At 53.6% G+C, this 26,105-nt stretch overlaps 2 protein-coding genes across 3 annotated transcripts in view; one reads left to right on the top strand and one right to left on the bottom strand.

Moving 5' to 3' along the window:
• FAIM2 (Fas apoptotic inhibitory molecule 2) overlaps positions 1-22,143 on the bottom strand; it is a 25,454-nt gene extending 3,311 nt beyond the window's left edge. The window contains exons 1-10 of one of the 2 annotated variants that reach the window (XM_034071570.1): positions 21,599-22,143; positions 9,942-10,122; positions 7,613-7,716; positions 7,432-7,496; positions 6,794-6,847; positions 4,142-4,192; positions 3,651-3,690; positions 3,127-3,164; positions 2,024-2,111; positions 1,309-1,404 (exon numbers count right to left, since the gene is read on the bottom strand). In XM_034071570.1, the coding sequence (XP_033927461.1) occupies positions 1,309-1,404; positions 2,024-2,111; positions 3,127-3,164; positions 3,651-3,690; positions 4,142-4,192; positions 6,794-6,847; positions 7,432-7,496; positions 7,613-7,716; positions 9,942-10,011 (606 nt within the window). In that variant the 5' untranslated portion in view covers positions 10,012-10,122; positions 21,599-22,143. Of the gene's footprint in view, positions 1-1,308; positions 1,405-2,023; positions 2,112-3,126; positions 3,165-3,650; positions 3,691-4,141; positions 4,193-6,793; positions 6,848-7,431; positions 7,497-7,612; positions 7,717-9,941; positions 10,123-11,515; positions 11,531-21,598 lie in introns of those variants that run through there. The other variant, XM_034071569.1, reaches the window with a different exon arrangement.
• On the top strand, positions 21,630-26,105 carry LOC101880397 (aquaporin-2). The gene is made up of 4 exons (XM_005141778.3): positions 21,630-22,009; positions 23,923-24,087; positions 25,024-25,104; positions 25,853-26,105. Exons 1-4 carry the CDS (start codon positions 21,644-21,646, stop codon positions 26,066-26,068), a joined length of 828 nt encoding a protein of 275 aa, XP_005141835.1. The 5' UTR covers positions 21,630-21,643; the 3' UTR covers positions 26,069-26,105.

The raw sequence follows: 26,105 nt of genomic DNA, 5'->3' as shown, positions 1-26,105 counted from the left end.
TTCCATGGGTTTCTGAAGAGCCTCCTTCACCACATGGCCCTATGGAAAACTCTTGGCCCTATCCCGATGGAAACACCGTTAGCGGCAGCTCCACAAGGTGTTTGTTACCCTGACAAAGCTGATCCCATTGGAAGCAACATTGAACGCTTGCAAGAGCCAGACCCAGCTTCAACTACAGCTTCAAGGTGTCCAAGAACTGGAATCCCAGCAGGGAAGTCCCTGGGATGAGGAGCAACACTGGAGGAGGTGCCCGCATGGAGCTGATTCAACCCCAGCTCCTCAGACACAAGCTCATTACAAGCCTGCCCCGAGCTATGCTTATCTTGACACTGCAAGATAAAGAGCGGTTGTCTCAACAGCTTAATGGCAGTGCCTTGGCTCTAGGAGCTGCTTCACCCGCACGTTCACACAGGGCAAGAGGTGCATCTCCAGCCAAGACAACCAGAACCCAAGCTTGGAAACCCCAGTCCACCAGCAGAGCCACAGCAGGGAGCGCCTGTGCAGGTCTGCTCCTTAAAGCCTGACTCAGGTGCCCAGGAAAGCCAAGTGAGATGGCAGAGGTTTGGAGGTCGTTTAAAGGCTGGTTGTGATGGAAGCCTCATGCCTCCAGCTGGGGGTGATTGATGGGGGCTGCACAGCCCCACAAACCTTCCCTCTTTCGTCACCATCTCCGGGTGACAGCTCACACAATGGGACACTCCTGGATGGAGACCAGACACCCCATCGTGGCAGGGCAAAGCCTCTATCAGGTGTGATCACAACCAGCTCCCAGTGCAATGCAATGGGGTCACAAGCACAACCCATACCAGCAGTGACCAGCGAGGCCACAGGAAGGGGATGGACCCATGTAAGAGCAGTGGGAAGAGCATTAAGGTGGTCACTCTTCACCAGGACCCATCATCACCCTCAGAGGTGCTTATCCATGAGCTTGTGTGGTGTGAACACAGCCAGGTCTGGACAGACAGACAGACACCCCATGGCACTTGTCCTGCCCTGAACGTGGAGCAAGAGCCCCCCATGGGGCAGGACAATGCTTTAACGTGCTCATTGCACTGGTGTTACTGGAGGGAAAACTGAGGCACTGGGATGGGATGTGCCATGGGGTCACTCCACAGCTCCAGGACAGAAGCCCCAGCCTAGCGCTGTCCTACAGCCTGACATCCGACTGTACAACAACCGCCTGTACCTTCTGCACTGGGACCCCCGTCTCCATCCAAGCCCTGCTTTAGGCAGCTCAGTTCCAGCCTCACACCAGGATGGTGCCACTGGGGGGGTGGGGGGGGATGGAGGGCACAGCTCATTACTCACATATTGGTAGGGGAGTATCACAGCCAGGATAATGCCACCGAAGAAGAGGACCATGAGCATCACAAAAAGCACCCCCTGGTAGGAGGTGAAGTCAAACTGTGGGTGTGAAGAGCAGCACATTAGAGGGGCACAGCGATGAAATGGGGCAGTTGAGGGGACCCAAACCCACCCAGGGCCATAGGGAGGGACCTCCAGCAGCAAACCCATCCTGCTTCACCTGCATCTACAGCCTGGGGCAGAGGAGCTGCGTGGAGAGCTCAGAGCAGCTTCCAGTGGCTGAAGGGGGGTACAAGGATGCTGGAGAGGGACCTGCAGCAGGGACTGGAGCAATGGGACAAGGGGTGATGGATTGGATGGGTTGGAACTGGATGATCTTGAGGTCCCTTCAACCCAAACCACGCTGTGAGTCTATGGCACACAGTCAAACGCTTTCCATACCCCTTTTACTGCCTTGGGCAAGGGCCCAGTACTCATCACCTACCTTAGCCCCAGAAGCCCATCATATACATTTGTGCCTTCTGCACCCCACAGCCTAACCCCCCATTCCAGCCCCATCTATACCCTGGCACAACCCTCACCCCTCATACTCCATAACCTCCACTTTCCATCCCAGCATCCCTCAGGTTGCTCCTGTATCCAGAACCCTACAGACCCCAGCACTGCCTGACCCTGTGTGAGCTGCTGCTCCCAGAGGGGCTGAGCAGCAGAGTCTCACCTTGGTCTGGAAGCTGAAGATCACAACAGACAGACACACCAGGGCTGTGATCCCCAGGCACAGGAGGACTGACTTGGTGTTGTAGTAACTGCCAAATCAACAGGGACATGAGCAAAGAGGGGTTACAACAGCAGCGCAGCAGAGATGGGTGAGGAAAGGGAATCCCAGGGGCACAAGCAGCACTGAAAGGGTCAATGTCCCCCTTTAATGTATAAAGGGATGAGTAGGGAACACCACAAAGAGAGCAGCTGGGTTTTCCTCCTGCTTTAAATAAGGGATGCGGGCAGGAGGCACGTCTGGAGCTCAGGAGCAGCAGAGATGGGGATGTGCTGTAAGCAGCTCCCTGTGCATGGCCAGATGGAGAAGGGGGAGGATTCCAACGGGGAGGGAATGAAAATAGAACGGCAAATATCACTGCAGCACAATGGGAAAGCTGCAAGCACCGTAACGCTATGGATGTGCTTGGAAAAGGAGGGATTTGAACGGGGAGAGGCTGTTGGAGCTGCTTTGAGTGCCTGAGCACCGGTTTGGGTGCTCAGCCCTAGGAACAGGCAGTCTCCATCACCCTTTTGGTGTGATTCACGAGCAGCATCACTGGCACTTTCCCCCCTCGCTGCTGAAGCTGCTGCTCTCTTTGTCCCAGCATGGATCCATCACCACCCACTGGCTCATCTGCTGCATCACCAGGGCCCCACGTGAGCCTGGCCCTGTTGTCACAGGGACAAGGCAGGCACAAGGGAGCAAGGGGCCAGGAGCCCTGAATGTGCTGGAAAAGGCCTCGCTGCAGCCCCATGTGCTCGAGGGGGAAAGGGGAGACCACAGGGAATGTGGGGGCCTAGAGCCCATCCATGCAGGGGCTGCCTTGGCCCTGGCTCTCCAGTGCTCTCCTGCAGGGTTTAGCATGGCTGGAGCTGCGTGTGCCTCAGCTGGGACAGGGAAGGGGATGATGCCACCACAGGTCTTGGCTTTAAGATCATTTCCAATAGGGAAGCTCAGGCTTTGGAACAGCTCCAGGCATCAGCGACCCCTCTATTTCAGGCATAGGGAAGGCTTTTCTGCAGGGCACAGGACTAGGAGCATCCAGAGACCTGTGCTCAACCTACCTGGAGAGCATCCCAGTGAGATAGGCCATGGAGAGTGTCTGGGAGGGGAAAAGAACCACATTACTTCTGCATTCTTATCCCAGGGAGAGACACAGCACAGAGGAGATGTTCCAGGTACAGAGATAAGGGCAGGGAAACCTCACACATGCTCCAGAGGAGCAGTTTTCACATAGATCCTAATCCTCCAGTGATTGATACCCATGGGGCAGGTTAAAACAAGGGCAGGCCACCTTCTCCATCCCTCTTTCCCCGGGTAATGGTTGGACTTGATCGTCTTAAAGGTCTTTTCCAACCCAGCTGATTCTATGGCTCTACCCCTCTTGTACAGGATGCCAGCACCTACCCCACTTCCCACCAGTGACCAGCTGGACAACCCAGCTCAATCACAGCTCCTCAGCCCAAGAGCAGGGCAAGGAGGGGATGAAATTCCTGCTTTCTGCAGGAATCCATATGGATCATCTCTCCCGCTTGGAGCCAGGCTGGGGGCAGGGGCAGGGCAGACGTGGTCCCCACGTGCTACTTACAAAGATGCTCAACAGGATGAGGTTCCATGGGAAATACCTCCTGCAAGGGAAGGAACCAGTCAGAGGAGCAGGGGTAGCACAACAGAAGGGGCTGTGGCAGGGCACAGTCATCCTGGTGGGGATCAGAGTGGGTTTGGGGTGCTCCTAGACCAAGTGACCATCACATCCCTGTGATAAGGGATGCCCTCATGATAAGGGATGTCCCCATGATAAGTACCCTGCTCCATGGAGAGCAAAGAGCATCCCCTGCAGCAGGATGCAGAGGATTCAATGAACATTCAGAGCTCCACAGTGATGCAGTCTAAGTTCAGCTTTTCATGCCCTGCTGCAGCATCCCATGACTGCATCAGGCTGCCAATACAGCTCCCACAGCCACCACTACAGTGGGACCAGGTCAGCCTGACCCTGCATCTCTGACAGTGCTGGGGATGCTTGAAACAAGAGGGAAACTCATCCTTTGCTGTATGGAAGCCAAAAGGAAAAGGTTTTACCTGGGCCCGGAGCAGCAAGCGAGGATCAAGTAGGTCACAAAGAAAACAGCGCTGCAAAGAGGAGGAAAAGAGGAGCTTAGGGAGGAAGAGCCAAGCATGGAGCATTAATGCAGGAGAGGAGTCTCCAGATAAGGGTCAGGGCTTTGCTGCACTGTTTGGATTGCAAACACCGTGGTTGATATTGGGTGGGAATCAAGTCAGTTATTACCTGTCACTGAGGCTGCTTCTGCATCATTGCATAAGGCAGTCTCAAGGAGGGACCAACACAAACACCTCTGAATGGGTTTAAAGCACTCAGGTCCAGGGTAAATGGAGCACCCAAGATGCTTTCATTGGCACCTCATCACTGCAGGGATGGAGATGGACAGAGCCGGCTCCATTTCCAGGCACTTCCTGGCTTCTTGCTAAGGGCTGTGTTAAGGGAACTGGTCCCACATTACTGCATCAGTGCTCAAGGAGGGGCTCAGAAGCAGAAGGATTCACTAAGGTCAGTGGGTGCTTGAGCCCAGGACCCCCCCTGGGCTGGGCTGCACCCCCAGAGCGTGAGCAGCAGCTCAGGGATGATCCTGCCCCTCTGCTCTGTGAGACCCCACTTGTAGCACTGGGTTCAATGCTGGGGTCCTCAGGAGGCCACGAGGATGCTCAGGGGCTGGAGCAGCTCCCATAGGAGCCAGGCTGAGAACACTGGGGCTGGAGCAGAGGAGCTGCATGGGGAGCTCAGAGCAGCTTCCAGTGGCTGGAGGGGGTACAAGGATGCTGGAGAGGGACCTGCAGCAGGGACTGGAGCGATGGGACAAGGGGTGATGGGTTCAGACTGGAACAGGGGGAGCTCAGCTTGGAGATAAGGAAGCTCTTCCCTGTGAGGGTGCTGGGACACTGGGATGGGTTGAATGGAGGAGGTTTGGATGCTCCATCCCTGGCAGTGCTCAAGGCCGGGTTGGACCTGGGGGCAGGGGGTTGGAACTGGATAAGCTTTAAGGTCCCCTCATCCCAAATCATTCCCTGATGCCCACAGGTCACAGGGGTTATTCCCTCACAGAGCCCAGCACAGCCGAGCGCTGCAGCACATGGGGGATGCTCTCCCTGCTCCGGGTGTTTTTCCACAGGCTTTATGGCATGGTGGGAACCTGCTTTCACCCAGCGCCTGGAGGGGGAAGCAGGTTCCGGGTGTGCCGATGGCTTCTCGATAGCCACTCACTCTGCTCCAACACAGGCAAACCCCACAGGCCATGGGAAAGGCAGCAGAAATAAAGCTGAGCGCTGCTCTCCCGCTGGGAAAGCAGGAAAGCTGGAGTGGATGTGGCTGAGGAGATGGAAAGAAAGCACAGAGGGAGCAAAGGGAGCCCCTGAGGTTGTGCATCTCCATTGCAAGCCCTGTGGCATCTGCTCTTGCTTGATTCCATTGCCCCAGTAGAACATTCCACAGCACCCACTTTAGTGTTAGAGGTGTCCATAGGGTTGGGATCTTTGTGTATGAGGGAGATATCATGGAGATATGGATGGAGGAAAGGGAACCCACTGGAATGGGTTGAATGGAGAAGGTTTGGCTGCCCCATCCCTGGCAGTGCTCAAGGCCAGGTTGGACACAGGGATTGGAGCAGCTGCTCCAGTGGAAGGGGTCCCTGCCCGTGGCAGGTCATTGGTACTGGATGAGCTTTAAGGTCCCTTCAACCCAACCCATTCCATGGTCATGATCCTATGATGCTATTGAAATAGAGGAAGAGGTAAATGCTACTGACCAGGAAGCTGCAAGAGATGAACTCAAAGGTCAAAGCACAGACCTGAAGGGTCTCCCTCCAAGGTATCTGCTTCTCCCATCTACCAAGTGGCCAAGGAGGAGCACACTGTTTCCCTTGAGGGCAAAGGGGTGTGTTGGTGCCTGTTCCCTTCCAATGCTGCTATTCTGGGTCTCTTCTCAGTTATGTAAGTGGTGTCTCATCTCCGGACACGCTTCATGCTTTGGGTGTGAACAAACACGCTTCATGCTTTGGGTTCAGGCAATCCCATCCCTGATGCTTCGTGAGCAGCAGCAACACAAGTGGCATCCAGGAAACCAGCACAACTGCACCCTGACCAGCACCACCTCTGAGCTGAGCTCTGGGACCAGGCTTGGCTAAGGAATAGCATCCTCAAGAGAGTGGCTCCATGATGAGACCCTATCCCACCCAAACACAGCCAGAGACACCCTGATGCCTCCAAACACACACACAAACCCCTTCACTGCCTGCATCCTCCTTCACTTCTGATGTCTACCAAGGTGTGGGATGCAAACCCAGGCAATCTCCTTGCTTTCAAAGGGTTAATCCCAAAATGAAGCCTCCAGGGTAGCACTCGGGTCTCAGAGCTGGGTTTCTGCACTGTTTCCCTACAAGCTCCCCAGTTTGCTCTGCAGGAACCACTCCTGTATTTACTTGGAGCCTGCTTTGTAGGGCTTCCTTTCTGGAAGTGCTTGGAGCAGCATCTCCCATGGCTCACACTCATTTCAGTGGGATTTTCCTCTTCTCACCTCTGTTATCCATGAACTTCCCCAGCTCTCCCCCACACACACACATCGAAGCAATTCTTCACATGCAAGATACATCCCCATCACCACAGCCCCATCCAGAGCTGTTTGGAGCACACGTGGCCATAGGAGAAGGCAGAGATACTCACTAGGAAGCCCAGTACCAGGCAGAGTGGGTCTGGATGTACCCCTTGACAGGCTCGCTGCAAGACAAGAGGAAACGGGTGCTGAGCAGGAAGCATTATAGAAGCCAAGCACTGCACTGGGTGCTGCTGAATTCAAGCTGGGAACACACATGGGGGGATGCAGCATGGGGGATGTGGAAGGAAAACACACACAAACCCCTCTCATCCTGGACACATGGATCTTCCCATTTGGAAGGAAACTCAAGCTGCCAGGTCAGGAAGTGACCCCACTGTTATCAATTGCACACCTGAGCTTGGGCATGGCCACTGCACCAGCAGTGATTCATTATTTATCCTGCAGGCAACGTGAGCCCAAGTGCTCCTCACCCCAGGGGGGATCTGCTCCTGCAATGGGAGGTAACCCCATCCCAAAGCCCATGTGGGAGAGCTGCCCTAAGGAAGAACCCAGCAGTTCACACTCGAGGCCTTTTGGTTGGGGAGAGCACCCAGGATACGCAGGCCATAGGGAAAAGACCTCGCAGGGGTCCCCCAGGTTTGGTTTCCCATTGGAACACACACGGCAAAGCTGCAGGTACCTCCAGAACCCCCCCAGGCAATGAGGAGCAGGGCACACACAGGACAAAGCATCACAAGAGACCTACCAGAAGGTGAAGAAAGCCACGAAAACAACAGTGACCAAGAGCTGGACCATCAGGATGGCATAAACCTGCAATGAGAGGAAGCCCACAGGTGACCCATGGGCTCTCTGCTTCCCAGGTGGCCAAACCGGGTCCATCCTGGTGTCCTGCTTCCATAGGGAAAACTGGGATTCCAGCCCCTTACCTTCCTGATGAAGACCCTGCGCACGCTCCTGTCATCCCAGCTGAAGGTGGTGAGCATCTCCGTGTCCCCTGGGTACCCACTGCTGCCATAGCTCGGGCTCGTGCCTGCAGCAGAAGCCAGAGAGGTCAGGTCCCATCTCCAAGCTCCCCCTCCTGCAATATCCTAGCCCCAGGGAGTGCTTGGGAACGCCACATCCCAAGGTTTTCTCATTGCCTTGCTGGGATGTCCCTCTCCCACCTCATCCCTGCATCCTATCAGGACCATCTCTGAGAGCAGATGGGGAAACCACACTGTGTACGGTGAGGATGAGAGGGTTAACTCCTGCCTATGGTGACATCGGATCTCCAGTGGGAATGAGAGAGCTCCTTGCTCAGCTTTCACTGAATATTAAAGCATCTCCCAGCGGAGCTGTGACTCAGCACCTCCCATGCTGAGGATTCCCTCCCTGCTGGCGCTCAGACTCTGTCTGCATCTTGTGCCCTCACCTCAAAGAGAAGCTCCTTGCCACTGGCTTCTCCATAAGATCCATCCCTCGATCCCATTTCCATGCAGGGAGCCAGTTAACAGCAAGCCCAATCATCACCCTACACAACCCTATCCTGCTGAAGGCTCTGCAATACAAGCTCCTGTTGCTGGAGGTGTCCTGCAGGTGGGCAAGGAGAAAGGCTGGACCATGGAGCATCACTTTGCCTGAAGGGAGATGGAAGGAAGCACTGGGAAACTGCTGCTGCTGGATGAAGGCAGCAGTGAGGATGCTGCAAGAGAGACCCAAAGCAGCAGCTTCTCCCTGCTGAGATCAGAGGCTCAAATGATATGAATTGGCCTTTCCATCTCCTGAACCTCAGGCTCAAGAAACCCTAAAGCAAATACAGAGCCATCGTTGGCTCAGCACAGCATCCCCCTGTGCTATTTGCTTTTCCTGCAAACATCCCCTTCAGCATTATCAGTGTTCTCCCTGCCTGGGTTCCTATAGAACACAGGCTTAGGCAATTGCACCAGTTCTAAGTTCACGTTTGACAGATGCCATCCCTCCTTCCCAAAGCTCTGCAGCTCAGTGATGCTCACATCCTCCGGGCAGGAGGAGGAAGGACCCTCTCAGGATACAGGCTGCAGGCACCAGGAAAGCCAAAGCTGAGGTCTTTGCTCCAGGATTTGCTCTGGTTTAGCCCTCCAAGTTGCTTGCTCTCATTGCAAAAGCCTCATCATGCATCAGGAAACAAAGCCCTTGTGCTCTTCTTGTGCTTAATCAGCCTCATGTACCTCCTTCTATGCCCCAGTGGAGATGAATCTCGGGCAGTGCATCCTCCCTTCATTACTGTGAGAGCTGTCATCACCAGGCAGGGCTGAGAGCACCCCAGGGCCATATCCCCACGACACCTCAATGCCTCCTTTGTCAGAGCCATCAAGGCATCTAAACACCATATTAGCCACCTAAGTGCCTTGGAGGAATGGAGGGTGCCCTTCTCCCTGGCACTCATCACATCCCATCCGTGGCCACAGCCAAGGCAGCAACGCAGCTTGTCCCCGAGCTCCCAAAACACACACCAGTTCTTTCCAGTTGCTCCCAGTCCCATACAAGCTGTTAAACACAGCACCATGCATTGTGTCCCTGCAGACCCTGGGACAGGAGCTTGTAGCATGGCTGAGGAAAGGGGGGGAGAACATGGAATCAGAGGAGAGCAGCAGCAGGGATCAGGGAATCCTGCCAGGCTTGGCAGGGAAGGGACAAGAGGTGACACGTCACCTAAACAGGTCCCTGGGATAGCCCAAATCCCAGCATCCTTCACCCATTTGGGCTTTACCCATCCTAATCCATCAGTAGGGAAGACCCAGAGGGTTGCTGGAGCAAGCTGGGAGGTTCTTTATCCCCCTGTTTCTGGCTCCTGAAAGCAAACAGGGATGAGAAGCCTGTGAAACCAGCAGTGTGCAAGTACAGGTTGCTCAGTGGGGTCTCACTCGCTCTGTCCCCTCTCCTAAGCATCACCATCCGCACTGGATGGAACAGGCAGGCAAAGCACAGCAGAGGAAGGGGGAGCGGGGAGCTGCTGCCTGCAGAGCCATGAGTGTGGCTCCAAGCCCTGGGAACAGGCTGGGAGAGGAGGTTATTCCCATCCCAGCACTGGGAGCGCTGGAGCTTAGTCCCATCTCAGTGTGTTCTAGTGGCTGGATGAAACTACTTATAGATAGAGACATACACGGCTTAGAGCTGCAGCTCCAGGGTGAGCTCTACCTCGGACCGAGCCAGGCACCGCATCCCTGCATCCCCTCTTCTCTACAGGCCCATAGGGGGAATCTCTGCACCCCTAAGTACAGACACACAAGGACTTACTGGGGTCCACGTAAGCCCAGCTGGGGTGCAATGGGACTGATGGAGGAGGAGGGTAAGCACCCGACTTCATCCCTTCTCCTGCTGTCGCCTCTTCATAGCTCGGAGGTGCTGGTGGAGCTGAGGCATTTTCCTTCTTCTCCCCCTGCCCCTCGGAGCTGGGGGGTTTGTTATTCACCGAGACCTGCACAGGAGGAAAGGGGGGGTTAGAGCATCAAACCAGCACAGGAACCACCCCTAATGGGGCACGGATGGAGGCCTGGGGGCCCCTCACTGGAAGGACCTTCAGCAACTCAATGGACCAGCTTTGAATGCGATTGAGGGAAGAGATGGGGGAAAGATGGGACAGGTTAAAGGGGATGGAAAATACAAGCCCCCAGGTCTGAGGCAGACACAGCCTTGCCCTGGGTCCTCTTGGTGCCCCTGGCTCATGTGTGATGCTGGGAAACATCCAGAGAATTCTCTGCTTTTCAGCATCCTTCTGTCCAAATTTCCCCTTTAGTTGCTGGGTAGAACCCTCTGAACTCCTTCATCTCCACTCACAGCCCCCAGCAACTGCTCTGGTTTGGTGCCTTCAGCATCTCCTTCCTCTCTGTCCATCCGGAGGCTCAGCCTTGCTGCTCACTGTAATGTGGAGATGCGGCCAAGGGACCTTGGCATCCCTCAGACCATGTAACCCAAGCAAAGAGCATCCTCAGGCTACCTGAGAACCTGCTTCTCCTTGGCAGCATCATCCCTTTAACCTTCGAGATCTTTGTCAGATCTGAGCCTATTTCCCACCCTTGCTGCCAATGGGGATGCCAGCTCAGTGTCAGCATCCCCATGGATCACAGGGATGTGGGGCTGGAATCAGGAGAAGCCCCATATGAAGGCTTGCAGACTGACCAGCATTGCAACAGGGGACACAGTCCCTGTAAGAAGGGTTAAAACCAACGCTGTGGCAGGCACAGGGATATGCACCAGGAGCAGAACTGGCTGCATTGGGATAACGGTGCCATCTCATCTGCCAGCCCATAGGCACCATCCTCACCCCATCCTTCATTACGTACCCTTGTGTACATGGCAGTCAGCATTATACAAGACCCCCCCAGAGGTACCCAAGCAGATGCAGGAGGGATGGTGCTGCTGTATCCAGGCAGCCTCCAGCCACCATTGCCATGGCAACAATGCACTGTGTTGGATGCACACACCCCCCCCCCACCCCTCCCCTTGGGTTCAGAGCATCAGAGAACCCCAAAATCAGAGCTCCCTGGACCAGGGATGAGGTGGCAAGTGCCAAGTGCTGGCTGCGGGGGGGGCATGGGTGGGAAACACAAGCACCCCATGAGCTCCCTGACATCGGGATGGGTGAGCGGCCACAGGTCCAACAGTGGGAGCTGAGCTGCACACGCAACACCAGGACAAGCAGCCCCCAGCCCCATAACAACACAGCCCCCCCGCTGGGAACTGCACCGAGCTGGACTCTGGTACCCAGCTCCCCTCCCCACAGTGGTTCTATCCCTTTACCCCCTCCCTTCAACCCACTTTTCCCCTCTCAACACGCAGGATCCATCACCCATCACTGGCCTCCCACCTACCTTCCCCTGGGTCATGGCTCCTCTCTGGTGATGCTGCCGGAGCAGCAGGAGCTGGGAAGGGGCCGGGGCTGAGCTTGAGCCTCCTCGTTGGGTCCCTTCCACCCCTCTCCAGGGATGTGTCGGGGCTGCTGCAGCCGCCGCAGCCTCCGCAGCCTGCGCTGATGCCTTCACCTTCTAGCAACATCCACGGAGGGAGGGACTGTACCATTCCCAGCCGGCAGCACAGGGGAAGCCGGGATAGAACCGGCTAAAACGGGAGCGAGCGGCCAGCAGGAGTGATGGGGAGGATGCAGGGACACAGCAGCAGTACAGGGGATGCTGCAGTACAGAGGATGCTGGACTCGGGGCTGGGATGGCAAAAGGGAAGGAGATGGGAAGGATGCTTTGCTGCAGCATCTCTGTGCTGCTGCATGGGCTGGGCACAGGACATGGGCTGTCCTGGGGGGGCTGGAGGCGCCTGTGGGGCAGGAGAAAGGCCTGAGCTCAACCCCATAACATGAGAGCAGGAGGGAGAAACTGCACAAAGCACTGGATCCCTTCCCAGCTTTGCATGGATGGGGAAAGAGGGTAAAGCTCATTTGCCCCATATGCCTTGTCCTCTCTGGAGTGATGCAGCCACAACTGGGGGGCATAAGGAGGGCCTGGAAGGGTCCCAAAGCACCTAGCAGACCATAAGCACCATGAAGCCCTGCACTGAAGCAGAGTTATCAATTCAAGCCCATGAAGGAGGTTAAAGGGGAAGACCAACATCCAGCCCAGAGCATCTCCAAAGGAAGAAGCACAACGTGAATGAGGCTTTGCCTCCCATGACAGCGTCTAGGGCAGGGACTGGAGTCTTGAGGGCACAGGGAGATGGAGCCATCTCCTCTTGCACCACAGGCAGGAGGGGAAAAACGTCTCTTTACACAGTGAACTGCTTCATATGGGCAGCAAACCTGCCCAGGACAGAGGAAGAGACAGTACAAACACAGCACACCCTCTACCCAAACACATGGAGAGACAGGCTCGTGATGGATGAGAGCTGTCAGCAGAGCCTTGCGCTGGGTTCCCACCTATGAAAGCATCGTTCCAGGACCACAATCGGGCTGGAGGTTGTGTCCCTGTGTCCCAGCTCTCTATATGCTCCCTCTGCTCCTGGCCTAGCCCCTCCAAGTCCTGTAGTGCTTGTCATGCCATAAACATCACACCTCAAATGAGCTTCCCAGGCCTGTAATACAGGCACAAGAATTAAAGCAGTTTATCTGCTCACTCACATCAGTTCAACCCCTTGCAGAAGGGGCTGAAGGTACCACAAGCATCATGAAGCCCCTGCATTAAAGTAGTGCTATCAATTCAAGCCTATACAGAAGGGGCTGAAGGGACCATGAGTATCATGAAGCCCCTGCACTGAAGCAGTGCTATCAATTCAAGCCCATACAGAAGAGGCTGAAGGGATCATGAGCATCAAGAAACCCCTACACCAAAGCATGAAAAAGGGCTTGGCTGCACTTCAGGCTCCCTAAGAAGAGTGTGCAAGGGAAGGAGGTTGAAAAGCCCATCCCCACACTCAGCTCCCACAGAGCAGAGGCAATGGATGGGTTAAGAGGGAAGCATGAGCTGGAAACGAAGGAATGCAGCCAGGCAATGCAGAGCTGGCAGCAGCAGAGCCCAGCCCCAGCTATTCAAGCGCACAGGGGCTGCAAAAACTTGTCAGGGTTATTCAGAGCCAGTGAAGGGAACCACAAGCTCCTCAAGGGCTTTCATCCCCCTCTGGGCCGAGCAGAGGCATCAAACTGGGCAGGTCCCCAGCCAGGGACAGAAACTGAAGCTGAAGAAGCTGGGCTGGGCTCATGATGCCCCTTCAAGCACTGCATGAGCAGAGGGGTCGAGGGCTTGGGAACTGAAACTGCAGCTGACACAAGGCATTTGGGTGAGAGGAGACACCCGTGGCCTTAACTCATCGCCTGCAGCCCATGAAGAGGGGCTAAAGGGACTATGAGCATCATGAAGCCACAGCACTGAAGTGACGTTATCAGTTCAAGCCCATGAAGGAGGCTAAAGGGGCAGCCAAGCATCCAGCCCTGAGCATCTCCAAGGGAAGGAGAACAAAGGGAAACGAGGCTCTTTGGTGGGATAATGCAGGACCCCACGTGCTCCATCCCCAGGTGAAGATGCAGCAAAGAGCTCAAATGCTGTGGTCTGGAAGAGGAAAAACCCTCAGCAAAGAGGAGCAGATTGCATTGCCTACCACAACACAACCCCCTCCACCACCCTGCAGTCCCATTCCCACCCCATGGGCTCTCAGAGGGGTCTTCACCCCAAACAAACCCAACACCAACAGGGAATGTTTCCAGGGGCTCTGAGAAACCATCATGGAAAATGAGCTGGGAGAGCCTGGGGGCTGCAAGGCTTGGGGATGACAAGGATGATGCTGCCCAACTGATAGCACTGAAAAGCAGAACCCTTCAGGCCATGCAGGGAGCATCCTTCTCTGCCAAAGAAACTGCTCCAAGCCTGGTTCTCTGCTTGCTGTTTGAGCTGGAAGCTCTTGAATGTGCTAAGAATGTAATCAAATCATAGAATCACAGCATGGCTTGGGTTGAATGGACCTTAAAGCTCACCCAGTTCCTCCCCTCTGGCAGGTTAAAGCCATTCCCCTTGTCCTGTCCCTATGTCCCTTGTCCAGGTTTCCTGTAACCCCTTTAGGCACTGGAGCTGCTTTAAGGTCTCCCCTTAATGATGATGGCATCATCCAACAGATGCAATAGGAGGACAAGTGCACATAAGAGAAGAGCCCAAGCTGTGATGTTCGCACACAACCACCATTCAGCATCCCCCTTCCCACTCCCTGCCCATCCATGTGGTCCAGCTCAGCATCAAGCTGGAGCAGCCCCATCCTCCTGCACACAAACACCTTCAATCCTCTGCAAAGCCAAGAGTGAAAACCTCTTTGAAGGCTGCACCCTGCCAAATCCAACAGGGATTTCACAGGGATTAAAGCAACTTTGCTGAGCACTCAATCACTTTGAAAACAAGGTAAAGGAAACCTATGGGATAATTAAGGGATCTGCTGCATCAACAGACACGGTGGCACACCCAGGAGCCCTCTGTAAAGCTCCTTTCCTGCAGCCCCAGGGGGATGTCCTGTGTCTCAACCCCCTCACTGGCACCCAATGCTCTGCCATGGGCTTGACACCCAAACTCTATGTGAAAAAGGAGGAATTTACCCCAGGCTCTCAGCTTGCTGAATTATCCATGGATTATCCATGGTAAATCCTGCCACCAGGCCTGGTGCCCTGGGCTGGAGATTAAGATGAAAGCTGCGAACATCAGGGTGTGCATGAGGAGGTGTTAAGGATAAAAGCAATAAAAAGCCCTATTCCATGGGCATTCCTAGAAGAGCAAAGCCCAACCCTCATCTCCATCCTGCCAGCAGCCCCAGCTTGGGGTGGAAAAGACCTTTAAGCTGATCCAGTTCCAAGCCCTGCCATGGGCAGGGACACCTTCACTAGAGCAGCTTGCTCCAAGCCCTTAATATGCATTATGAGGAGCTGGACAAGCCAGAACCATTTGGGGTGGGATGCTCTTAGCAGCCTCTGCAGTGTTAGTCTCCAGCTCAAGCCTTGAGAGCCAACACTGTTCCCCAAGCTAAAACCACCCCAAACCAAACCCAAACTTCCGTCACCCCCTTTAGACCCTCAGTGCTCCATTGCCTGAAGAAGCTCCTGAAACCTGTCCCCAGCTGAGCTCTCTTTAAGCCTCAGAAAGGCATTTTTAACCAGCGAGGGCTCAAACCCCAGCAATGGGCAGATATTGGGGACCATTCAATGAGTCTCTTGAGCTCTTTGCCCACGTGTGAGGCTGAGAGAGCACCAAGATTTGGGTTCTTGGTGCAATTCACCCTGGTTTGGTTCAGGGCCTCCGGAGCTGTGATTTTGGTGGCTCTCAAGCAACAGGATCCCAGTGCTGAGGTTTAAACCTAACCATAAGCAAAACACACGATGCCCACGGAACCCATCAGAGCACAACCACCCCACACGTGTCTGCTCCAAGCAGGCAAGCAGACAATCAGAGCGAGGAGGCACTGCCCAGGATTACAGTGCTCAGGAGCAGTGTTTCACTCATCGCTGCCAGAAGAACATGTTCTCTGCACCGGCGTGTGCACAGGGTGCTGTGAAGCGAGAGGAATTGCATAAGTATGCAAAGCTGCCCCACGGCAGGGGGGGCACAGAACAGGTTTCGGTGACACTTGGAGTGACACCTTCATGCCACTGTGCAGCTGCTTCTTTAAGCTCTTAGGAAGGAGCTTTACGTAAAGCAAGGCAGGGATGCGCACAGGAATGTGAAGAATCCTCAAGGAGGGACCCTGGTGCTGCTGCAGCCGACACCAGCACCCAGGCACTCATCACAGGATGGTTGGGGATGGAGAGGACCTTGAGATCATCTCAGGTCTAGATAAGATGGAGAGAAAGAGCTTTCTTGTGCCTGTGCTGGGCTGCATCCCCAGAGCATGAGCAGCAGCTCAGGGAGGGGATCCTGCCCCTCTGCTCCCATTGGATCCCACTTGCAGCACTGTGGTGCTGGGGTCCTCAACATAAGGCTATGGAGCTGTTGGAGCAAGTCTGGAGGAGGCCATGAGGATGAGCAGAGGCTAGAGGCCTTTGGGTGCTGGCTGGGAGCACCCAGTGACACCAAGAGCTATGGGGCAGGCAGCAGCTCCTCATGGCCATGCAACAGCTCTGCACTGATGGTGACATTGCACTTGCCAAGTTCATGTCTATAGGGTTGGGATGAAGTTGAGTCTTGAGTTGAAGCCACCTCTGACCCTCCGTGTTCAGATCCCAGCTCCATCCTCAGATCCCAGCTCCAAGATCCACTGAACCAGAGGCAGGAGCAGCTTCTTGACTTTAAACTGCCTGTTTGGTTTAGTGACTAAGAGGGATCTGACATCTCTCCTGGCTTTCTGTGTGCCCACTGCACTGCAGCCTTAACCGAGTCCTTTTTCCCCCTCTGTGGACCACAGAGCTTCTTGTGCTGCTCCCCTTATTTGGCTGTACAAGGACCATGGTACTGACCATGCATCCTCACACACCTCCTCACCATACACCCCAGCAGCTTGGAAAAGACCTTCAAGCTCATCCAGCCCAACCATTCCCTAGCAGTGCCAATGCCACCCATGGCACTGAGGGCCTCTTCTCAAAGGTGAGGTTACCAGGCACACTCCTGCCTCCCTGCCTGCCAAGATCAGGAGATAGCAGCCAAAGAAGTCCTGCAGCCCAGGTGAGCAGTCAATAAACTGGTACCCACAGCACTGATGGGGAGATAACACGGGTATTGCAACAGCTCTGCAATCTCTTCTATGATGAAGATCTCAGATCCATGAGGCTGCAGAAGAAAGGGCAGGAGGGGACAGGTGATGTTTCTAGAGCCATTGGCAGGACCAATCCCTGGTAGTATCTAAACTGGCTTTTAAATTCCTAAATCCAGGAGAATTACGTCAAGAAAGACACTCAAATCCCTTTTTCTTCCTGGCCTTCAGCTCCATTACTTCTGATTTACATAAGAATGAGGAACCCAGTGGGAAGGCCACTGGATGCTCTCCATCAAGCACTGATGTCAAAGCCATGTCCCCACTTTACACCCGCTGGGAAGTTTGGCTCGTTAGATGTGATTTGTTTGGCAAACATAGCTATTGGGCATCCAGCAAGGGTGAAGCTGAGGTCTCCTGCTCAGCTCCGTCACCTGAGGAGGATGGTGCAATCGGGTTGGTTTCAATCAAGGTAATATTCACGCCTGGGTAAGTAGCAAAGAGCTTCCAAGACCTGGTAAGGCCACGGGGTCTATTTGGCTTCCCTGGATATCCTGGTGTCTGGCTTTGTTTGGTTAGAATCATGGAATGGTTTGGGTTGGAAAGGACCTTAAGATCATCCAGTTCCAGCTTCTTTTTATGGATCCAAGAGAAGAAACATGAGCTGTTTTCCCATAGAAGGTTGATGTAAAGTATTCCGTGCCCTGGCCTTGAACTTCAGCACTCAAACAAAGAATGCTCTCCTTTCCTCACCCCTTAAGGCATGATTGAAGGGAGGTCATCACCTAACTCAGCCCTGTCTCTGACCTCGTAATATGATGGGATTGTCCATACCTCACCATGGCTCCTGGCTGTGGACAGCCTGGGTCTCACTGACGTGTTGTTAGCCAAAGAAAAGTGATACCTTCCTATACATCTATATGTACTTCCATAGCAAACCACAGGGAGAAAGAATTAACCCCCTGCCTCGGTGCTGCACAGAGACCATGATGGGCTGGGAGGCTTCATGGTCTTCACATGGCCACCAGAAACATGTCCTGCTCCTGATGGTTCCCATCACCCGGCTCCACCAGAGTCTACCTTGACTAAGACCCTGGGCAAACATTCAGGACTGAACTTGCAGGTCCTTCCCCTACACCAGACCCAGTTCCTGGCCCGCACTCAAGCTCAATTCATTGAAGTCAGTGAAGGAAATCGGGGCTGCTTTAATCCTTTTGCCTCTAAACTAAACCAAGAACAATAAACACGACAAGAGCCTGAAGTTCTGCTTGAAGAGGGATTTAGGATTTGGCCTGAAATGCCGGAAAAGGTGCTGAATTTTCACACGGGGTGCTCTGGGTGAACGTCCTTTTGGGGCAAGGTCATAATGGGAGAGCAGAACTGCTCCCCATGGCCACCTGGCTTTTGGGAATGCCTTATCCTCTGCTCTGTTCTGCAGCCAGGAGGGGGACAGAGGTAAGACTGATGTGCAATTAAAACTGCACCTCAGTTTACACCACAGCAAGAGCTTTGCTGCTGCCTCCCACCACAAAACAGCCTGGAGCTAAAGGGGAGCTTAATCCTGGTCCCTCAATGCCCCACAGCTCCTTGTAGCAGGAATCTAACACCATCCTGCAGTGGTTTACAAACCGAGGTATAGGAGGACAAGGGACCTCTCTGATCCCATAGTCCATGAGGGTCAGGACATTCAGGGTGGGAAGGTTCCATAGCCAAGCTAATGCTGTGGGTGCTCTGATTCCCAGCTGAGTGTGTCTGTCCCTGCTGACCCCATCCCAAAAGTGTCTGCATCCTCATCCCCATCTGCTCTGCTGCTGATCCCATGGATGGGCACAAAACCACCAACACATCCATTTATCCAGGCAGCGAGCAGAAAACCTCAACTGAGCAACAGGATTAGTCCCGATACTAGAAGTAGGATTTATTCCTTCTTATTCTTTGACTTCCTTTAAAGACTTCCCCGAGAGAACTCTTAGAAGTCCTTAGATGCTCTTAGAAGTAGCATTTTCAGCTTTACACCTCATTTCTTGGACACAAAACGTGTATTTTGATGAAGAGCAGAGCCAAGAACAGCCAGGTTTGGGTAAAGGTTTATCCCAAGACTTAGTCCTGCTCTGGATTCTCCGGTGTCTAATACAAAGGGCGCTTGCTGCCATGGGTACAGGTTGCCCATTCGGCTCTTAGAGAGGACAAAGGAGTTGTCTGAGGAGTTCTTTAACACACAGAAAAGAGCAAGAACCGGAGCTTTCAGTGAGGTCTGGGCAGCACAAGCACCTCCTGTGGCGGATCAGATCCAAGCAGGAAAACCCACTGTTGTTTATGCAATAAATCTGTTCTTCCCTGTGGCTCGGAGGTATTTCCGATGGAATGGAGATACCTGCGAGATGTTTATGCTTTCCTGAAAGCCAGGGAAGCAGAGATATCGGAGCCATCTAAGGCACTCGAGAAGCGAGGTGTTGTGCAAGCTCAGCTCCCTTGCTTACAGTGTTCTTCAACAGCAGGTTACCAGGCTGTTTCTGCCATGGGGAGGAAGCCGGATGCTTCAACCAACACTCTTGATGTGCATTTGCATTGGTCCCAAAGGGAGAGTCAATAATGCTGTTCCACTCCAAAGGCTGTGGATTCAAAGGTGCAATAATGCACTTCCCCAACCCACTCGGCTTCGCTGTGAAGGATGCTCTTTGATGCTCCTAACGCTGCAGTGCAGTTGGTGTAAGGGGTAAAGCCACATGTGGCAGCACCAGCAGGTCCAGGAACCCCTCCTAGACACAAATAGAGCTTCAGCAAGTCAGTACCAAGCTCTGGTCTCCTGTTTCTCCCAGCACACGGCAGGATACGTGGTCACAGCACTGCACAACCAGGCAGGAAACCTTGGCTCTGCCAATGCCTGGTGTTAACATGAGCAGCATCTGGCTCTGTGCTGTGGATCCCTGTCAAACCAGCAGGATTACAGTCACTGCAGTGCTACAGGTGCCTGGGTGAGAGCTGGCATGTGTTATTCCTGCTGGGAAGCAGCATCTCACAGCAGTTTGCTCTGCCCCACAGTGAAGACCACGCTAAGAGAGATGCTGCTGAGCAAGACCCAATGCAGCACCAATCCTTTCATCGTGGTACATAGCAGAAACCCACATCCCCACCACAAACATCTCAAAGCCCATCTCAAAGAGCTGCAATGAGCGTTTGCCTCACTGGATACAAGCGAGGCCCATGAGGCTGCATTAGACTTTTAAGTCTGTTTTAAGATGAAGATTAGCTCAGCGCTAATCCTGCCTACTTCTCTTTCCTTTTAATTAGCCTCCATTAAGCACTGCTACATCACAATTCCCTCGCCATGAATAGCTATTAATCAAATAGGATATCAGCTCCACTTAATTGCCCATATTTGCTGTCATTCCCTGCACTAATAACAGCCTGCATTGGTAACCTGACATAACTACACCTTGAGTAACACTCAGCTCTCCAGTCTGTACCAGGCACTCAGGAGCCTGCAGACTGGAGGGGACCATGGGTTTGTCGCCCATCAGCACCCCAAATTTAAGCTCACAACCTGTTCTATGTGGTTGGCTTCACTGCTGGCAATGCAGAGGCCAGAGCGATGCTGTGATGAGCCAAAGGCCCTGAGGAAGCCCAAGAGAATTCCCAGAGAACAGGTTTCCTAAGGACCATATCCCATCTCCTTCAGACTCATCCATGGACCTGACTTGTTCTCCCTATGATCTCTCCCTCTTTAAGAGCAGTATTCCCATAAGCATCTTTTAAAAGAGAAGACAAGAACAGAATGGAATGGGATAGGATAGAATAGGATAGAACAGGAGTTTAAAGGCTGGACCAGACAATCACTGAGGTCCCTTCCAATTCCCTGCCTATGAGAATAGTCCAGTTAGAAAGGACCCACAACCATCATTTAGTGTAATTGTCACCCATGTGCACTGGAGGGAAGAACAGGGCTTCACACATCCTTATGGATCCCTTCCAACATGAGATATTCCATGATTCCGGGATAAAATTGGGGCAATATGGAGAACTTTACGTCAACCTTTGGCGTCAGTTTGGTGGCACTTGCAGGGGAAGATGGTTGTTGGACAGTGGCAGCCTTTGTCAGAGCCAGAGAAAGGACTCTCAGTTCGGGTGCTCTGCATCCCTCTGGAATGAAATGGCTTTTCCAGCTCCAGCTCCCCCCTAGGGCAATGCTCCTTCCAGCTTTAAATAGCTACAGAGCCTGCTAATGAAAGGGAAGAAGAAACAAATGCTGCCTTTCCAGCAAAGCCACCAACCCCAATGGCACAGGGAGGAAAAGGCTTTACAGACATAGAATCATGGAATGGTTTGGCTTGAAGGGACCTTAAAGCTCATCCAGTTCCAACCCCCTAACCCGAACCCTTTCACTAGAGCGGGTGTGTCCAACCTTCTCTGTTCAACCCATCCCAATGTCCCAGCACCCTCACAGGGAAGAGCTTCCTTATCTCCAAGCTGAGATTGGAAAAGAGAGGAGAACAAAGTACCTGCAGGGATACGTCCCCTAGTAAGAAAGCGAAGGAGAAAGGGAAGTGTTCCATGGCATTGCTCAAGGCTGATTTATGACCTCCCAAGGGTGGCCAATGCTGCATTCCCTGGCTTTAATAGAAGGGGCAGGGTCTGATGTTCCCTCATCTGGAACACACATGAGAAAAAGCCTCAGGTTTCCTAGGACCACATTCCCATCTCCTTCCACTCGGGATCCTTCACCCCCTGCATCCATATATATATATACATTGTCCCTCAGCATCCCCTACAGACACAGCTGCTCCGGTAGCACTTACCTGAAGATCCCACAGGCAGGGTCAGTCCTCGCAGCCTCCAGCTCCATGATGTGGGAATTGCGATCCATAGCCTTCACCCGGGCTGTCTTTGCAGAGTTCCTGGCAACGTTGGTCTTCATCCTCTTCGGCCTGGGCTCTGCTCTGAACTGGCCCTCAGCTTCCTCCCCGAGCATCCTACAGATCGCACTGGCTTTCGGCTTGGCCATCGGGACGCTGGTCCAAGCCTTGGGGCACATCAGTGGAGCCCACATCAACCCAGCGGTGACTGTGGCTTGTCTCATCGGCTCCCAGGTCTCCTTCCTCCGTGCAGTCTTCTACGTGGTGGCCCAGCTGCTGGGGGCTGTGGTGGGGGCTGCAATCCTACATGAGATCACCCCAGCAGACTCCCGGGAAGGGTTGGCCATCAACAAGGTAAGAGCTCAGCCCATAGATGGGCTTGGAAGGCAGCAGGAAACATTGGGATGGGGTTTGGGGAAGGGTGAGGGGTGTGGAGAAGGGGTTTGGTGCCAGCAAAACCCTCTTTATTCAGTGCTGGGTAGAAAGCCTCTGTCAGCTATAGCCCAGCACCATGCAGCAAGGGTCCACCCAGGAGCAGGGATGAAGGGCAGGACTGCAGGATGCTCCCTCTGCTTTTCAGGACTAAAACCAGAGGTATGATCCGGCTGCCCACATAGACACCTTCCTTAAAAGCCAAAGCCACCCTTATCTCAGTTTTATGTAGGGCGGAGGAGCTGGATTGGGATGAAACCATATGATTAGGGAAAGACATGACCCAAAGTATCACCTCTCCATTCCTCTTGCCCTGAGCTCATCCCACTTTCCAGTCTTCATGTGGGTGTAGGCAGCCTTTTCTCCTCTATCAGCAATGCCACTGTTTGCAGGCTGCACTGCCAGATTCCCAGCAATGGGAATGTTGTGTTAGGTCTAAATCCCAGAGTTTCATTAGCTAGCACTGCTCATTAAATTGCTTCCAGTTGGGAAGGAATGGCCACACCACATCCTGGTTCATCCCAATGCCTGCACACAGGTGCCCAATGCCAGCAGCATCATGAGGATCCCAGTCTGGATCCATGCAGGGAAGAAACCAGGGAACTTTAGGAAGCCTTAAGAGGGCTCCCCAGTGTTACCTCAACCCCCAGCATCCCCCTTCCTCACTGATGCACTTTAAAGGAAGGGGGTGGTGGGAAAGGAATTAGGAAGTCATGGGGTTCATATCTCCTCTCCATGCCCCACCACTCCTCTTCAGGCAGCTCTGTCTCCCATAGAGATGCTCCTGGACCAGCATCACCCAAACCCAAGCTGAGCCATGCGGGAGGAGGCAGGTAGCTTTGGATGTGCTTCAGGAAGCAGCACCCCAACATCCCCTTTCTTGCAGTAGGGAGGCAGTGCCAGGGCCCAGCTTTGCTGCCAAAGAGATTAAGAGGGTTGAAAAAGGGATTGGGGATTAATCTGAGCAAGGTGATTTACACTGATAATAGCTGAGGCTTAATAAACCCAATAAAGCAAGAAGGGGTTTTAAGAGAGGCCTTCAAAGCACCCAGCTTAGTTGGTTTACAGCTTAAATCACCTGGAAGAGGGGACAGGGATTTTCCTTCTTTCCCCTGTGGGCTGCTCATCATGCAGCTGCCTGCACAGATTACCCTTAATACAAAGGGGGAATATTGGAGAAGAGAACAAGAAAGAAATGGATCTTGGCCAGGAGGGCAGTTGTCACCTCGAGCCACCACTGAGCAAAGAAAGGGGTGGGATGTGCCATAGGCTGGGGAAGTGAAGGGAGACAGAGGGAAGCAATGCTGCCAGCTCCAGATGTGCACATCCAGATGCCAGATCCACCCAGATGTGGCTGCAGAACCACCAAGGAGCAGTAAAGTGCCTGAAAGCAGAGCTGGAGGAGGGGGTGCAGCCAGGCCCAGCTTCAGCTCAAATCCTGCCCATTCAGAAAGTAGGGGAAGGGGGGATGGGAAGAGGTTTTTGGTGCCAAATCCCTTCTTTTTGACATTTCCAATTTTTAAACTTTTCCAAGAGGCATTTTGCATTTTAAATATGAGAAAAAGGAATAAATTATTCCTAGAGGGGGAAAAAAAGAACAGGGGGAAAAAAATCCCCAAAGGAATGCCAATAAATAAACCATTTCCTGGTCCATCAGCTACCCCCATTGACCCTATTTTCCTTTTAGCTGGGAATCTTCTTCCTCCTTTTCATATTGATGCCAAAATCCCACCTATTCCCTGGGTCTATTTGGTCCCTCTTGGGTTTTCCCCATACACATTCCCAACCCGGTTATCAAATGCTTGCCCCTGAGACACCTTTTTCCTCCCCTTCAGCTGCACAATGAGACAACGACGGGGCAGGCAGTGACCGTCGAGCTCTTCCTCACCTTCCAGCTCGTCCTGTGCATCTTTGCTTCCACGGATGAACGCCGGGAGGACAACCTGGGCTCTCCTGCTCTCTCCATTGGCCTCTCTGTTGCTGTGGGACATCTCCTTGGGGTGGGTAGAATGGGCTAAAATGGGATAAAACTCAATGGGTTTGGGTTGTCTTCGTGTTTATGCTCAAAGCCTGCTTGGGAGCTTGCTCCAGGTTGGATGGGGAGGTTTAACTCACGTGATGCCCATGGCTTTCCAGTAGATAGAAGAGGAAAACCACACTAAAGCTGTAGCAGAGCCATAGCTTGAGCTCTGCTTTTATGGGGCAGGAAAACACTGACCCTGCTGGGTTTGCTGCTCCTTGAGTCCTACAGGAAGCAGCTAGGGATCAGTGGGGTCTGCTGCCCCAGAGTCAATGTGTTAGAAGCTGAGGCACTCATAAGACTGGGAAGTATTTGGGATGGACACCCAGGGAAATCCCTCCTGGATGAGACCAAAACAGCTCCAAACACTCCCAGCCTCTCAGTACATGTAGGAATGAGAATCATGGAATCATAGACTGGTTTGGGTTGGAAAGGACCTGAAGATCACCCAGTTCCATCCTCCATGGGCAAGGACACCTTCCACTAGAGCAGGTTTGCTCCAACCCCCATCCAACCTTGCCTTGAACCCTGCCAGGGATGGAGCATTCACCCCCCCTTTGATCAACACTTACACTGCATCTTCCATCCTTAACACTCCGCAACCCATGTGTCTATGGGACTATTCTCCTACCCTCAGTGGCAAGGAGCAGCAGCTTGCTCCAGGACTTGGCACAGCAGGAGCGTGTCCCCATGCTTCTTGTCACGCTGCAGGGCACGTCACCCAGCCTACAGCCGGGTTGCACCATGCTCGTGCTTGCACAGAAGATGCAACCCTGTTGACTCAGGTGGTGGAAGCTGCAGGAGCATCCCTGTTCCTGGAATGGGGGGGGAAGCAGCAGCTCAGGGAATGAATCCAAACCACCCGAGGATCACGTTAAAGGGTTAATGTTAACCACACACTGGTGTTCCTCTGCAGATCCGTTACACTGGCTGCTCCATGAACCCAGCCAGGTCTTTTGCCCCTGCTGTGATAGTCGGAGACTTCAGCGACCACTGGGTAAGAGCCGGGTCTAAGCGTTGTTCCGGTGGGATGAGCCCCTCCAGATTAGCACCGTTCCTCGAAACCCACAGAGCCAGGCACATTCCTGGCATTTCCACACCAGCTCCGGCTTGGGAAGAGATATAGAGATTAGCAAACCGAGGTGGGGCTGCTGGGTGCTTAACTGGCTTATCTGAGGGCATTGCAACAGCAGAAGGGTGTGTGGTTTGTTGACCGTGACTTAGCCAAGGAGGCAGAACAAATGGAGAGTGGAGCTCTTCTTGCTGGTCCTGGAGACCTTTCCTGCTTCCACTTGGATCTGGACATGCATTTTCCACCAGTTCCTTTAGGAACACTCCCAGGCACTTCCATTTCAGAGCTAGAGCTGTGGGGGTTCAGATTGACATGCTCAGAGGTGTCCAGCTCCAGGTGGTAGCCTCCTCTTTGTAGCAGCATGTAAAGGGGTAGAAAGATGCTTCTGCACAGGAACCCGTGCTCATGATGGCCTATCATTAATGAAGATCACACAGTTCTCAACAGAAGAGGCTGGTTGGGTGTATTCAGGCACAACAGCAATGGATGGGAGCTCAGGTCAACAGCGATGGCCAAAGCAGAGCTGGCTTCTGCATCTCACTCCCAGTGCACACAGGGCAGGAAGGAACATAACCCCCACCAGTGATGCCCCTCGGAGATGCTGGTTTCTCCCTGTCCTAAGTACTCAGGCTGGGTTTTACTCACCCAACTCTTACCTTTCCCTTTCCCCCAGGTGTTCTGGGTGGGCCCCTTGGTTGGGGCAGCCGCAGCCTCCATCATCTACAACTACATCCTGTGCCCACAAGCCAAGACCTTCTCGGAGAGACTTGCCATCTTCAAGGGCTTGGAGCCCGAGGAGGACTGGGCAGAGCGCGAGGTCCGGCGGCGGCAGTCGGTGGAGCTGCACTCCCCACAGAGCCTGCCCAGGGGGATGTCCGAGAAGGTTTAGCCCAAGCATCCCTGCAGGATGAGAGAGGAGCCAGGGA

This window comes from Melopsittacus undulatus, chromosome 21 (assembly GCF_012275295.1).
Source record: "Melopsittacus undulatus isolate bMelUnd1 chromosome 21, bMelUnd1.mat.Z, whole genome shotgun sequence".
In the NCBI taxonomy this organism is placed as follows: Eukaryota; Metazoa; Chordata; class Aves; order Psittaciformes; family Psittaculidae; genus Melopsittacus; species Melopsittacus undulatus.
Note: the sequence above shows the minus strand (reverse complement) of the source record. Positions and strands in the feature narration are given on the sequence as shown.

Coding starts and splice junctions, on each gene's coding strand:
- LOC101880397 (XM_005141778.3), top strand. CDS start 21,644: ATGATGTGGGAATTGCGATCCATAGCCTTCACCCGGGCTGTCTTTGCA. Junction 22,010..23,922: donor AAGGGTTGGCCATCAACAAG/GTAAGAGCTCAG, acceptor CCTCCCCTTCAG/CTGCACAATGAGACAACGAC. Junction 25,105..25,852: donor GAGACTTCAGCGACCACTGG/GTAAGAGCCGGG, acceptor CCTTTCCCCCAG/GTGTTCTGGGTGGGCCCCTT.